Source organism: Aedes aegypti, chromosome 3 (genome assembly GCF_002204515.2).
Source record: "Aedes aegypti strain LVP_AGWG chromosome 3, AaegL5.0 Primary Assembly, whole genome shotgun sequence".
NCBI classification, from domain to species: Eukaryota; Metazoa; Arthropoda; class Insecta; order Diptera; family Culicidae; genus Aedes; species Aedes aegypti.
In genome coordinates, this window is record NC_035109.1 from 233,551,423 (window position 1) to 233,567,459 (window position 16,037).

At 36.7% G+C, this 16,037-nt stretch overlaps 1 protein-coding gene across 5 annotated transcripts in view; it reads right to left on the reverse strand.

Moving 5' to 3' along the window:
* The window catches only part of LOC5576242 (oxidative stress-induced growth inhibitor 2), a 138,485-nt gene that overhangs the window by 61,272 nt on the left and 61,176 nt on the right, over nt 1–16,037 (reverse strand). The window contains exon 1 of one of the 5 annotated variants that reach the window (XM_021853293.1): nt 11,629–12,094. The exons of 2 other annotated variants lie outside the window; for them this stretch is intronic. In XM_021853293.1, coding sequence (XP_021708985.1) covers nt 11,629–11,641 — 13 coding nt within the window. In that variant the 5' untranslated portion in view covers nt 11,642–12,094. Of the gene's footprint in view, nt 1–11,239; nt 11,259–11,628; nt 12,095–16,037 lie in introns of those variants that run through there. 2 more of the 5 variants (XM_021853290.1, XM_021853292.1) reach the window with 2 other exon arrangements.

Below are 16,037 nucleotides of genomic sequence, written 5' to 3' on the forward strand. Positions count from 1 at the left end.
TTTGAAGTGGGCTAGACAAGCCCTATTGTCGAATGACTCACGTTCAATTTCGCGAAAATCAAGAAATAAAACTGTTATATCAGGAAGCTTCTTTGTGTAAATGTCACACATTTCTTAACCAATTGTATTGAGGTATCATTGACTTATTCATCCACAATTCGATAATTAAAAATAAATTTTAAAACCAGCGCAATAATTCTCAAAGAATGATGATTTTCCAGAACTGACGTTGAATTTTAACAATGATTAGAACAATCGATTAGATGATGATCATTTTTAAACACTGAATTATAAAATTTAGATCAAATATAAAAAAGGTGCTACGGATTTGAGTATGCAAAGACAAAATGTTTCCAGTAAATAAAGACATCCAACCCTATGAATTTCAAAGCAGGAAAAGCCGATGCACAAACGTGTAAACCACTCACTCATGCAAAACCGGTCCCGGCTATTTTAAACGATTTGTATGGTTGTCACGAAAAACCACATAAGTCCATTTTTAGATGAGAAATAGTTTCCTACATAGTTTGAGTCTCGACTATGAAAATACGCAGTCTGGTATGAAAACTTGAAAATTGCTTTGTTTGTATTTTTTTCGTTTTTTAAATATTAATTATAGAATGAATCCAAATCATGAAATTTCAAGAACGCAAATCATCATAACCAAAAAAATGATCGTTGGTTACTCGCCGATGGTAATCAATAGATTAAATTGTTAGTTCATAGCTCTGTTTGATTGTTTAGATTTGTGTTCTTGAATATTGAATGTGTGGTTTCGATTCATTTTCGCCTTAAGAATGCACATTAAGTAATGAAACAAGGTACATGTTTCCCTATGTGAGTGAGCTGCTATTGATTGGTGACAGAATCAAAGCTTCGAAATGAACGCGCATTGAAGCTAAATTAAATGGACTTATGTGGTTTCTGAAATAAAAGATTCATTTATAATCGATCGAGTTCACTACACTTCTACCTATACTTAGTGACTTTTTGATATACATGTATACGGATCCGACCGCAAATACAGAAGAACGCGAGAGAAAAGTTAAATAAAACAGTCAGTGACGACCATAAATGATTGGGGCGAAAGCATTGTTGAACTATGTCAAGTGAATTCTAAATAAAGTGTATCAAACGAAGGGTATAGATCGAGTTAATGAATTCTAAATAAAGTGTATCAAACGAAGGGTATAGATCGAGTTAATGAAGCCAACGTCAATGGCTAAGATTATTTTGTAGTGCTAAGAAAAAAAAATGATCACATACTATACAGACGATTGAGGAATGCAACTGTGATAGAAAAAGTGAACGTAATACTGGCGACAGAGCTATGAACTAGGATCTATTTAGAGATTGATATGTAACAAAGAGATCCTATTCATTTAAACCTGATTTCAAATTCATTTGAAGTAGTGGCGCAAACAGTTTTTAGGTTATTACACATCCGCCAAGGCATTAAAACCATTGCCCCTGATTTTTTGACTACCCGCACAGTGAAAATTAAATAAACTGTTAATCAACTAAAACTACTTAGGTACGATCATGATTCACTGGCATTGTATTTCTTTTGTCGAATTGTCTTTATAGAAAAAATATATAGAGAGAAATTGTATGTAGAATGAACGGACTGAAGAAATCATCGACATAGGGAGATAATCAAGATGTAGAACATCGGGATGTAGAGAGTCGACTGTAATATATCTTTATCCACTTATTACAGGAAATCAAAACTTTTGTCTTAAGAACAAGCTTTTGCCGGCCATGTTATATGCTGTGCCAACATGGACTAGTTGATGTAATATCAGAAAGAGGATTCAAAATAAAATTTTGAAAAAGATTATGAAGCTTCCTCCCTGGTATAGTATAAATAAGTTGCATAGAATACCAAATGTTGAAATATTGGAACAAATATCGAATAAAACTATTAAACATTTGAGACAAATATCGTTGCAATCTTCTATTGCACTATAAATGCACTATATATCTAGGATAAGTTAGTTTAAGTTTATTGAAAACGTTTATTTTCTCTTGTAATCAGTTAAAATTCAACACACCTGTCAAATTCTTAACTGCTACGGCAAATGAAAAGTAGTTTGTTGTTAACAAAATGTTAATTTAGTTTTATCAAATTAGGATAATAGTCATGCCTAACACAAAATACCAATATATAAGAAATTAATGGGATATTTGAAATTTTACTAATAAAATAATTACAAAACTTGCTTAATTACATGGAAAACGTATGGAATAACTGCAGAAGTAATCCCTGGATGAAATGCTGCTGAAAATTCTTACCAGAGCTGGGAAAAGTTCTGAAATTCACACTACAGTAGGCAAGCGTAGCAAATCACAGTCAGCGGAGCCAATGTGTATCGCTGCTGTAGGTACATGCCTTGAAAATAGCAAAACACCCGTTGCTAAGGGCAACTCAAAACTACTGTAGAAAAATGTTCTATTTCCCGCATTTACGGCCTTCAATGACACTACTGATTCAGAAAATTCACGTACCCAACATAGGCTACTTGAAGAGATTCACAATTTCAAACTACTGTATTAGAAGAGCCACGTGATTTTCGCAAAAACTCAAGCCTACTATTATTACCATTCCCAGCTCTGATTCTTACGCGTCATATAAATTATTTTTAATTTTCATACATAAAGTAAGCTTATTTGAAACCCAATACTCAAGTAAGGGTTGAAAAATGCTAAAAATTGCCTGACGTAATGAATGGGCTACCCTATGTAATTAGTGGGACTGGGGGTAGTTTGCCCACGCTAAGGAGAACAGCGATTTTAGATGTGAAAAACATTATTTATGCTCTTTATTAATTATGGTCGGATAAACAAACATGTTTTCTTTCAAATAGTAGAAACAGCTATCCATTTTAGCTTTTCTGGGGTTTATAAATTATTTTTTTTATAAATTCTTGCTTAACTGCATATGTATTGTTTTGCGGGGTAAAATGCTCCGCTTCAGTCCGGCGTTAGCCGTTCTGTAAACGTACGCACACAATCATGCTTGTTTATAGATTGCATACATCCGGACGTTTGTTCAGATGTTATTGTTCAATAATAGTATACATGTTGATGCGAAAAGTGTATATTTGTAAGGTTCCAATTTGTGCGTAACTTCAACGTGGCATTACATTTAGTAGAATTTGAACTCAAACGGCTGTTTTGGTGCTATGAAATAGGGGTGGGCGTTTTGCCCCCAGAATTGATTAAAGTTTAGGTCCTTCGATAAGCTTTTTTAGGACAAAGTTTACATATTTTTTGCATGTAATACAAACTATGACAGTGCACAAGTTGGCTCTCGGCGATAGTTTCAAAAATTTGGTTATTTGTCGACCTAAAAAATGATCTTGAAAATCGCACAAAATTGCAACATAAACAGCGAAAAACGTTTTTATACGTTTTGACGTTAACTACGTCTTACGGCAATATACTAGGTGTCAATTGAAAATCTAAAATTTTGCGACCGTCACGAAATTATGAAAGATTTTGAACGCTAATAACTCAGTCATTTATCGATAGAATTTAAAAAATTTCCCACCAATCGGTCGGAAATGTATACAGCAATTTCCTCGAATGGAGAAAACTATTGAATATCGACAATAAACTATTGAAAATTTGGAAAATGTCGACCCCTTTCTTACGCAACCAATCACGTGCAAGCAGTTTTCCACGCTTCTTTTGCGTTCCGCTTCGCACTATAAAAGCAGACCGATTCCTGCTTCTTTGCTCATTCTTCTTTTTGCCGTCAGACTGTGAACATGGTCGGCGAGCAAGTCTCGAGTGCCTTGCATTCTCAGCTCAGTTTTCAATGGAACGCGAATGGAACAACAACACGCCGCCACGACTGAAGCCGCTTGTTGAAGCGCCCATCGTCATCGCCACCGCAAACCTCATCGGGCGAGGAGGATTGCAACCAGTGCGCCGTCAAAATGTGTCCGTGTTACGCAAATTCAACAATTGAATCGGCACTTTTCAGAGCCAACAAATGTGTTTAAAGAGTTGATTGTGTAATATTCTTTAATTTGTTCGAGATGGCTGAAGAAAATCGACCAAAGCCGCCAAAATGTGTCCGTGTTACGCAAATTCAACAATTAAATCGGCCCTTTCCGGAGCCAACAAATGTGTTTTAAAGAGTTAATTGTGTAATATTCCCTAATGTGTTTACCACATACTTGCTATAATTTCTTAATTCATCTCATAGCAGCATACAATAATTGATTTATTACGAATAATTGACAATACGGCAATTTGAGGATGTTTCCGAGGACACTGCTGCAGTGCCGCCGGGATGCAATAACAGCATAATGCTAATTTTGAACATCCCTTTCCCAGACATCAGTTTCATATAGCCTATTTCCCAGATAAGAAGACGAAGAATTTTAAAGGAGGAGCATCACCTGCTATTCTAAGGGTATAAAGCATCCCTTCTTCGTTGAATTCGGTTTCATTCTGTTTTCGCTTTCGAGCTGGTAAGAGCTCCTCCAAACCTGCTCAGCTCCTCGCTACCAGAGGCAAGCTGTTTGTACGAGATGGCTGAAGAAAATCGACCAAAGCCGCTTGTTGAAGCGCACATCATCATCCGCACCGCAAATCTCATCGGGCGAGGAGGATTGCAACCAGTGCGCCGTCAAAGTGTGTCCGATCACCAAGCGGCGGCAAGTTTGTACGTGATGGCTGAAGAAAATCGACCAAAGCCGCTTGTTGAAGCGCACATCGTAATCCGCACCGCAAATCTCACCGGGCGAGGAGGACGCAACCAGTGCGCCGTCAAAATGTGTCCGTGTTACGCAAATTCAACCATTCAATCGGCCATTTTCAGAGCCAACAAATGTGTTTTAAAGAGTTGATTGTATAATATTCCCTAATGTGTTTACCACATACTTGCTATAATTTCTTAATTCATCTCATAGCAACATACAACAATTGATTTATTACGAATAATTGACAATACGGCAATTGAGGATGTTTCCAAGGACGCTGCTGCTGTGCCGTTGGGATGCAATATATCTTCTATTCTAAGGAATGATTCAAATATTACGTAACGCAAAATTTTATTTAAAACATATATATTTTCTAAATTCACAAACCATTACATTCTGGATTATAACTGAAGGAAGGTTGCAATTATGACATTTAACTATAATACAAATGCAGCTAATTAAATGGCATAGTTAACGTCATGCGGTCGTGTCTTGTACCCAACCCCCACTGATTTGTTAACGATTTTCTTGAGAAAAACACATAACAATATATTAATAGAAGCATTTTTATCCATTTTCTATGATCTAGGGTGGAAAAAAGCAATCTAAAACACATCGTTCGTCCAAATCGAGGGTGGCTCGTTTTGCCCCCTATGGGGCCCTTACCCCCAGTTCCCCTACACGCTATACTTATACAACAAAATGTAAATTTTAATATCACGTCGTTTTCACTGCACAAGAACCGTTGCGTCAACGTTGCGTGAAATAACATGCACATTTCTAACACGACGGTATTGGTCGATTTACGTCGTTTGATCTATTTTAATACAATAATTCGACTGTAATGGACTTTGTGGCCGTGCGGTAAGTATTTTCAGTCATTTAATAGCATAGCTTTTGTGTTCAGTCCTCTAACTGCTCAAAATAATAATCTATGAAAAAGTGAACAAACTCTTCTCATGTGAAATCTTCCCAGCTACAACTTTGTCGAAGACCACATTTTGATGGGACGTAAGGGTAATTTGTTATTATTGATTACAAAGTCTTAACCATGCTGAGATTATCATTCAATTACTTTCAGAGCAACACTGCTTTTTTGCTGTAGAACATAGTAGCCTGGATTACTATGATCTCTTCTACCCGCCAGGAGCACCACTGTTGCCTGCCGGGCAGTTGGTTCAGCATGCCAAATGCATTCCCAGTTTATGATTATGAATAGAAATTTATCCTGACGTCCAATCAAAATGTGGTCTTTGCCAAACTTGTAGCTGAAAAGATGGCGTTTTCCATAGTAATCTCCATATAAACTTCAAATGGCCTGTGCACAGTCAAATTTCTTCCAATTCATTCCAAACTTTGGGAGGATGCTATTTGCCATAATATAAGTCGTTTAAGCATAGGGGAGCCAACATTTCAAAATTTGCATCACTCTAATGTGCATTTTTTTACGCAATAATTACGGGACCAGTGAAGTGCAGTGAAAACGACGTGATTTTATAACATAATATTTGCTTTGTATGATATAAGTGATGAGCAGTAAAATCAACGAGATATCAATATTTTTCGCTGTAAGTATGTGCTATACGCCACATCCCGCCGTTGTCATACGGAACCAATAACCATGTAATTGAAGTTGCTGTTAGATGATGATGATCACCTTTTCAACCATTAAGTCACGACACACGGTAGCTAGCTGCTAGCGCTGTCATTTGACCGGCACTCAAACCGCAATAAACAGCAATTGACCTTCACTCTATTGTCAACGGCGGAAGGAGTGTTATCTTCTTCCACGAAGCGATTACATAGAACTACGTTCCATTGTATTCGCGCGGAATTGTTGACATGAAACGCAGACCGGTACTAATGCGAAAATGCAACCATGATTTTAGATTTGAGATTTGGAGTTTTCGTGATTAAGTTCTAATTTGTATGTTTCGTGATAAATGGACGCGTTTAAAGTTTCAGTAAAATGACATGTGGAATATAAACATAAAAGCCTAACATATGATATGAACACAAACTTAACACATTCAATAGTATAATTATGAATAATTACTTGTACTATCCGATATGTGATCTTATCATTCATAAAACCGTTCTAATGTAGCTTAACCTTCACTATGTGAGTATATACAAGCACAAAATTCATTCAAACATACATATTACACTACATGGCAGAGTATACCCTTTCTCACGTTGTTGAATAAGCCTCTTGGACACTGCAACGAGTACACATAGGGGAAGCCGGTACACAATGTGTCAGGAAGCAAATTGCATTACTTTTGTGAGCTTATTATAATCGCTCCTGAACCACATTCATGAGGTCAGAATGTTTCAGAATATTTCGACCTAAAATGTATCGTTTTCCGAAAGCACATATGACCCCACCATCTCTTATCTCCAACAGTGGCATCGATATGTTCTTGTCATGTTCAATACCGTTGCGTGTGCAATGTTGTTAGGAATAATAGCCGTGCTTTTATATACTCCGATGGATGGGGAACAATGTCTGGTGGAAACATACCAGCTACCTTGAGCGCTGTTTTACTGGGCCTCAAGCTAGAACAAGTGATAAGGACTGAAAGGATTATAATTATGAAAAGGACATGACTTATATCGCATGGTTTTTGAGCGTTTTCAAAGCAAACCATATCATATAAAACCTAAAGTGGACACATACATAGATCGAACATTAGAATACTTATGAAAAAGGAAGAATTTACTTAGTAAAAAAAGTGTTTAAATTGTTTGAAATAAATGATAACTTGCATAATCTTGTGTTCCAATATATCTCATGCAAAATACATCATAGTTCAAGCTGCCTCTTCAGAAACATCTGCAAAAATAAATTATTGTCTACCATGAGTCCTTGATACCTAACTCCATCCTCCCAATTGATTTGGACATCCCTCTCATAGTCACAACGTATCTACTTGAAGGTTGCAAACACAGAGCTTGAAGTTTATGTGGAAATAAATATTGTAGGTTATGTTGTGGAAGCATTCCTCTTATGCTTCCATTTTTGCAAGTATGCACAGTATTGGACAATACATATCAACTTTTGAGGGTTAGAACTGAGTTATTTTTAAGAGGTAAACCTACTTAAGGCTGAAAGCCTCTATAAAAAAAGTCTGAACTATTTATGAACCAATTTGAATAAAATTTTCACAGCTTCTAGTTAAAAATTAAGCTTTACAGTTAGCGTTAGAGTTAGCGTAGCTTTACAGTTAAAAATCAACAATGTTTTTTTTTGTTTCACGAGTTCAAAACCAATAATGGTTTGACTCAAGCGACAATTTTTAATAATTGACATATCTATATATAAATATAAATGGAATGGCGTTTGTATGTCGCGAAATGGTATGAGAACCCCTATCGGATGTTGAAAATTCTTCCATAGTTGTATTCTTAAAGTGTTCCTACGTGTTTGTGTATATAAAAAGCACAGAATATTGAACGGAAAAGTCAGAAAAAAGGGAGTGAACGGAACTGTGTTTTTATACGGGACGTTAGCATTTTTCAACAGCCTACTTTACTACGGCAAGGCAAAGTTTGCCGGGACAACTAGTGATTAATAATTAAAATGAAGAAACTGTGGGGAACGGGCTTGGTGTAGTGGTTAGAAATCACGCCTCTCACGCTGAGAACTTGGGATCGAATCCCATTGCCGAGATAGTCACTTATGACGTAAAAGATATAATGACGACTTACTTCGAAAGAGAAGTAAAGACGTTGGTCCCGAGATGAAGTAGCCCAGGGCTAAAAATCTTGTTAACATTTTAGGCGTCGCGCTGTTGTATTTTGTACAACAGAGGTAAAACAAAACCCGGTTCCGGATTTGTTTCGTGTTTAAAATATGTTTTTTTCTTCTCTGTTTTGGCTTCAATTTGGGTTTGAATGGCTACAAAACTATCGGGCATGGGTCAGATTTCGGGTCGGGTTGGTAAGCACCGTGAACAGAGCAACAACCTGGAAAAAACTGTGATATCAAGTGCGATCTTAATGTTTATTTATGTTAACTTTATGCAACAATAATTGTGAGTTCAGAACATGTAATGTGTGAAAAAAATCAGATGTATATTCACCCGAATAATTCAGGACCAATGGAAAACTCTCCAGAAACATTTATGTTTGTTGTGTTCAAAATATTTCATATAGCAATGGCCTATTTTTTAATTGAATTGTATAACCGATTGGAGTACATTTACGCAATATTGCAGTACAACTGAACAGATGTTGACTAATAAAGTTCCTAAGCTATCACAAACCCCTTCGAAACGTCTCGTAAAAACCTTTAATAGCTAAAACAAAATGTTTGTGATGAAAAACTTTGGACAAGTATGAGTATGATATTACTAAGTAATGAAACACATGTGGGAACCTAATCTTGGCACATCTTTGAGGAAACATATGTTTCGTCATTGTAAGAATCAAAATATTATTTAAAAATAAGAACTTTTTGGTATAAATTACAGAGATGATATGCTACATATAAAGAATATCTTCTTCTTTCTGGCGTTACGTCCCCACTGGGACAGAGCCTGCTTCTCAGATTAGTGTTCTTATGAGCACTTCCACAGTTATTAACTGAGAGCTTACTATACCAATGACCATTTTTGCATGTGTATTTCGTGTGGCAGGTACGAAGATACTCTATGCCCTGGGAAGTCGAGAAAATTTCCAACCCGAAAAGATCCTCGACCGGTGGGATTCGAACCCACGACCCTCAGCTTGGTCTTGCTGAATAGTTGCGCGTTTACCGCTACGGCTATCTGGGCCCCTCAGTGAGCTATATGTAGTCAGTGACAAAAGCTAGTAATTAAATGCCGGTTTCCTATACAAAATGTCCAAATTTAGGGCTCTGTATATCAGCTTCTGAAAGCGAATAACTCAGAAGAAAAAACAATCACCCATAATTTACCGTAGAAGCTGCGAAACAGATCCCCAAACTTGTATGAGAAAACAGCAACTGGTTACTAATTTTTATCACTAGCTGTACATTTTCTTCTTTTTCTTCTTGGCGAGGACGTACAGGGACAGAGCCTGTCCTTCTCAGCTTGTTCAATGAACACTTCCACAGTTATTAACTGAGAGCTTTATTTACCAAAGTTGCCATTTTTCGCATTGGTATATTGTTTGGCAAGTACAATGATACTATATGTTTAGGAAATTCAAGAAAATTTCCATTACGAAAAGATCCTGGACCGACCGGGAATCGAACCCAGATACCTTCGGCATGGCTTTGCTTTGTAGCCGCGGACTCTAACCATTCGACTAAGAAGGTCCCGGCTAAGGCACTGTACATTTCAACAAAATAAGTTTCCATCTAAATTCACGATGTTCAAAACTTTGCGTGATTACAAGTAAGTGGACACTCTACTTTAGCGTGTCACTATCATTTTTAGCGGCATTTGTCCTTAATAAATAGAAATACATCTAAGTCGAGCCCATACTTTCTGGGACACCCTCTCCCAGTATTATATACGGTATGTAAAAGAAAATAAGAACTTCGTTTGCCTAGTGGAAGCGTTCATTACTACAAAACAAATTCATGCTGAAGGTTTCAAGGTTTGATTTCAAGTCAGTCCATTATGTTTTCGTAATGGAAATTTCCTTGACTTCCCCGGGCATAGAGTATCTTCGTGTTTGCCGCACGATATACAGTTGTGTTCAGAATAATAGTAGTGAAAGCCGATTTTCATACAAAATGCTCAACTTTGGCATGCTGTAACTTTGTTTCCATATGAGCAATCGGCATGAAATTTTGGCAGTGAACTACAAATATGCTCAAATTCATTATCACAAAATTTGAAAATTTTCACACTACCGGCTAAAAAGTTAAGCACCAGGTGAAATCGCTCAAAATAATAGTAGTTTTTCTTTTGTAAATTTTTGTTCAGCAACAATTAAGTAAAAAATTGTTTTGTCTATACATTTAAAGCTTGGGTGGAAACGGTTGAAACGATGTGTAAAGAAAAATTATAAAACTCAAAATACAGCAGATATTTAAATTATTAAAACTACTATTATTTTGAGCGATTTCACCTGGTGCTTAACTTTTTAGCCGGTAGTGTGAAAATTTTCAAATTTTGTGATAATGAAATTGAGCATATTTGTAGTTCACTGCCAAAATTTCATGCCGATTGCTCATATGGAAACAAAGTTACAGCATGCCAAAGTTGAGCATTTTGTATGAAAATCGGCTTTCACTACTATTATTCTGAACACAACTGTACGAATGCAAAAATGACAATTTTGGCAAAGAGAGCACTCAGTTAGTATAATACTAAGAACACTAAGCTGAGGAGCACAGTGCGGGCATTATACTTAAAACAAGAATTGAAAAATGTGATACTGATCTAAAAAAATACATTTCACCAAACACATCGAGAAACGAATCCCTTTCACACTTCACACTTCCCTTTAAACTATGTGACTTGACAGCCGTTCCACAAGGCCAAAGTCATGCAAACAAACAACACTCAGGACCTACAGCCCCCATTCTCTGTTGAAAAATATCTTACCTTGCCGCCATAGCAATGTTCTTTTTCATGTGTATATCCGTCATTCTAAAACATACTACTTTGGCATGAAAGAATGTCGACCGCGAGTAGCCGTCTCAACAATAAAACACATGCTTCTACACTCACCCCATGTACATCAACTATAGTACGATATGTGTCTGGGCAACAGAAACTTGATGTCGAACCGTATTGCGACGAACAGCTGTCAGTGGTTCGAGAAAAGAACACCATACCGAGAAAACTCAAAAACCAAAAGGAAATTAACCAAAGTGCACTCTTCGCACTTTTCCTGGCACGTGTGTCTATCAATTTCTCATGCCACCTTTTTTGCGATTTTCCACCTCCGCCCCCTGCAACCCCACTAGACTCAATTAATTATCGACACTTACTCGTAATAAGCATAGGAATAATCCGGATATTCGCAGCACACTTTCGAATTGGCAATCGATTAATTTTCCCCACTCGGCAACACGTCCCTTTCAATCGTAATGAAAATGTTTAGAGTACAAGCCAGTAAAAGTCCGTCGAATTAATCACACACTCTAATGCAACTAGCGTCTTGTTCGTTTTCCCATCAATCGCTGGCTGGCCGATTCAATTTATTGCACTCACAACTGCACCGATGCACTTCTTCCACTAGGTAACATCCTAACTAAACATCCAGTTTTGCACTTCTGGGTCGCGGTCAGTAGGTTCCTATAGACAGAATCAAGATCGCGCTAACTCGTGCTAAAATCACCACTTCGGTCGCGACTTTCGGTAGCTAACTGAGGATTGGATATTAGGATGGAACGTCTAGGCAGCAGAAGCAGCGTGAATGTTTTGCACTCTCCGACAGAGCCAGCGACACACTAACTAACTGCTCGAAATATGTGCAGTCCGGTGCCCGACTCTCGAGAAAACAGTTTTCCAACCCATCCACCCACATTGTGGTTTTTTTACTCTCTCTCACAGTTGAATCACACGGTGGATCTGGCGTTGAGGAAAATAAATAAACATGGATGTTCAACTGCTTTGACGCTTATTCATTCTTCTTCATTCTGGCGTTACGTCTCAACTAGGATAGAGCCTGCTTCTCATCTTATGAATATGAGCACATCATCAGTTATTTACAGAAAGCTTTCTTTGCGAATTGACTATTTTTGCATTTGAATATTGTGGGACAAGCACGAAGATATCCTATGTCCTGGGAAATCGAGAAAATTTCAAACATAATATGTTTCGTTCCTTACTAGATCAAATTTGCACCACATTCGCACCGAATAAAATTTTAAAACAAAATTTCATAATTGGACTCTATTCTCCTCAGAAGCCGATTCCGGCATTAATAGAGGAAAAAAAGTATCCGTAATCAATAGTGAGAAGCATAGAAACGTGATATGCAGCTTGAAAGCGCGCACAATTATATTTGCGGTTTACTTAGACCAATTTAAAATCAAGTTGCACAAGATTTCAAAAAACATTCATAATCTAAAGAATGTTTTCGACAATTTTTGGGGGCTTGTTTTGAAAGAAGCGAAAAATATTAATGAATTAAAATTGCGTAAGATGGAGCAAAATAGATCTTCGAAATTTTGAAATGCAATTTATAGTTATTTATTACATGAATAATTCTATTAGATGACAAACGTGTAGCTATTTGAGGGATACATATTGAAAATATTGTTTTTTTTTTGTATTTATAAAAACTAACCGTAATTCAGAAGCTAAAACTTGTTTTGCAATATTTATTAAAATTTATAAACATATGTATTTAAAGAGTCATCATAAAAAAAGTTCACTTGAAACCCGTGAAGCATCCTTTTGTTGACAAGACAAGAATATTTAATCTATTTGTATGTGAGGTTAGGTGAGTAGAAAGTATGTATATAGTGAATATTGTATATTTGTACAGAGAACATATAAATTGAACACAGAATGACCTATTCTGTCCCAGGGTTTTAATAATATAGCTCTGGCATACGTTCTGGAAACTGCTCGTCAAAAGGCGGCTATCGGTCTTGTGGAGAGTGGTTAAATAACATTCTCACCTTGTCTCCTCAGTCAGCCGTAGTATATTTTTTTTTTAACTGTTCTCAGAAAACAATAATTTTCCCTACTTACAGAAATCCTTATTTTTTCAAATCTTTCTCAGGCTGAAAATTCACTCCACAATCACTCCACAAACACTGACTTTCACTCGCGGTGTCGGAACAAACACATTTTCCTGTGGACACTCCCGTTTGCTAACAAATCCAGGCTCTCGAGAAACACGAAAATTAGTTTTAACTCCTGGCAGGATCGCCAAATGTGGAGTTCGGAATTGAAGTGAGCAAACGGGAGCCCCACGAAGAACTTGACATTTCACTCTGATGTTACTATGGACCGATGCACGAGTTCACTATCTGACGTTTGAGCGGTGCCGTGTTATTTACGTGACCATGGCAACTAATGAATTCGGCACCGCTCAAACGTCAAATTAGTGAACTCGTGCACAGGTCCATAGGAGTGAGTCGTCGAAGTTGTTCCATGCCTACTAGATCGTTTGATGTGCGATTCAATGCTACATTATTCTAATAAGCCATTTTATGAGACGTTTCGAATCATATGGTTTCCGTTTGTTTACCAGCTTTGAAAGTTTCTGGCGGGCCGATTTATTTACGTTTCTTCTAGCGCTACATTTGGAAGGAGCATATTCAATAATGGCGCTGGTGGCAATGCAACAAAGTTTTTAATGTTCGCATGTAAAATTTAAATCAGTAGGCAGGGAAGATATTTTTCATCTACGTTACCTGTAATACATGTAAACCGGGTAGAAACATGCGCTGAAAGAGACGGGGAAGTCGTCGGCAACAAAAATGTGACCAGCGCCATTCAGATATCATGCTAGTTTTTTGAACAACAACAATGAGCGGCCCGCCAGAAAACGTCATTTGAACGTCTCGTAAAATGGCTTATAGGCTTTTGATTGTCGCCCATCATAACAGGTTTAGAAGACAAGATCCATAACAATGTTTATTCAGTGCCACACAGGTCTTTTCATTTGCTTATTATTAGGGACAATGGAAATTCGCGGCAAAATTCTTGAAATTTCGCGAGTGACTCACGCGATAAATTACAAATTTCGCGGCTTTGTCGCGACCCCGTATTTTTGACCATACTTTACACAAAAATACACATTTTCAGTAAAAGAAAAAGCCTTTGTATGTGTAAATTTCATGGAATTTCAATCAATTGTTTTTTTACAAATTTAGATTATTTGTTTAAAATAATAGTGGTTTTTGCAAAATTTAAAATGAAAATAACTAGCAGGACAACATCGAAGTTAAAACTAAACAGTTATAAATTTTTTATGGAACCTCGACTCTAAGATGAATAAACCATTTTCAGAAGCAATAAACTGGAATTTACCTTGATTATCATACAAATTCTTCAAATTTAACTATTTTCGCGGCATTTCGTGGGATTTCCTGAATTTCGCGGCGAAGCCCAAATTTCGCGGAATTCGCGGCTTCCGCGAAATCGCGAATTTCCATTGTCCCTACTTATTATCATAGCTCATCAGTGTGTGGAAGGTTCCAGGAAGAAATAAGGTCAATTCGATTTGTATATGGGAAGATATGTGGATCCTGTCTTTAGGTGACTCATCTTGCCCCTCCTTATCCTATTTTCATTTGTTTTTTTTTTAAATCCTCATCAAGAAACTTTCAAATTTTTTTAGTGTCGGTCTTGGGTATATACTTAACAAATGTTTTCAGTTGTCATATTTTTATGAATAATGCAAATAATTTAAGAAAATTAAAAACCGCAACAAAATCTGCTGATGCCTCTAACTACTGTCAAATCATCTTGATATTCTCAATCAGTAAACTTTTTGGAAAATTGTTCTGAACAGTCTGATGTTCAAATAAATAAATATTTTATTTCCAATATGAATTCGGATTCCAATATTGACATTCGAGCATTCATCAAGTTTAACGTGTAACGAATTTGTTTCGTTCCAACAAATCTGAAGTATTGTCAACTGGCCTTAGACCTCAAGACATAGAAAAAGCATTCGACAGTGTCGCCACCCAAACTCGTTATAGCTGGATACAATATCAGGGTGTCTACCCATTTACAGAAATGCAATTCCCTGGTATTTTTAGGTTTTTCCAGGTTTTAAAAATAATTCCAGGTTTAAGATATTCTTCATATACATAGATGATTGACGAATGTTTCAATTTAGCTGACTAACAATTTATTTTAAAAAATCGGCTTTGAAACACTCAAACAAACTCAGAAGATCTATAAATCAGTTTGATTTGTAATTTTTCACGAACTTTCTAAATGTTTCGGTTAGATACCTTCAATCTGTTTTTTGACGTTAACTACGTCTTACGGCATTATACTGGGTGTCAATTGAAAATCTAAAATGTTGCGACCGTCACGAAATTATGTAAGGTTTTGAATACTAAATTCAGCGGTAGATTTACAACATTTTCCCACCAATTGGTCGGAAATTTATACAATATTCTACTCGAATGGAGAAAACTTTTGATTTTTGACGATAGACTGCCGAAAATTCGGAAAATGTCGACCCTTTTCTTACGCAACCAAACACGTGGGTTGGGAAGCGCACTATAAAAGGAGACCAATTTCTACTTCTTCGCTCATTCTTCTTTTGATGTTAACTACATCTTTCGACAATATACTGGGTGTCAATTTAAAATCTAAAATGTTGCGACCGTCACGATAGAGTTTGAACTAAAGGAAGGCTGCAATTATGACAATTGACTAAAATTCAAATGCAGAACATCACTTGGCGTAGTTAACGTCA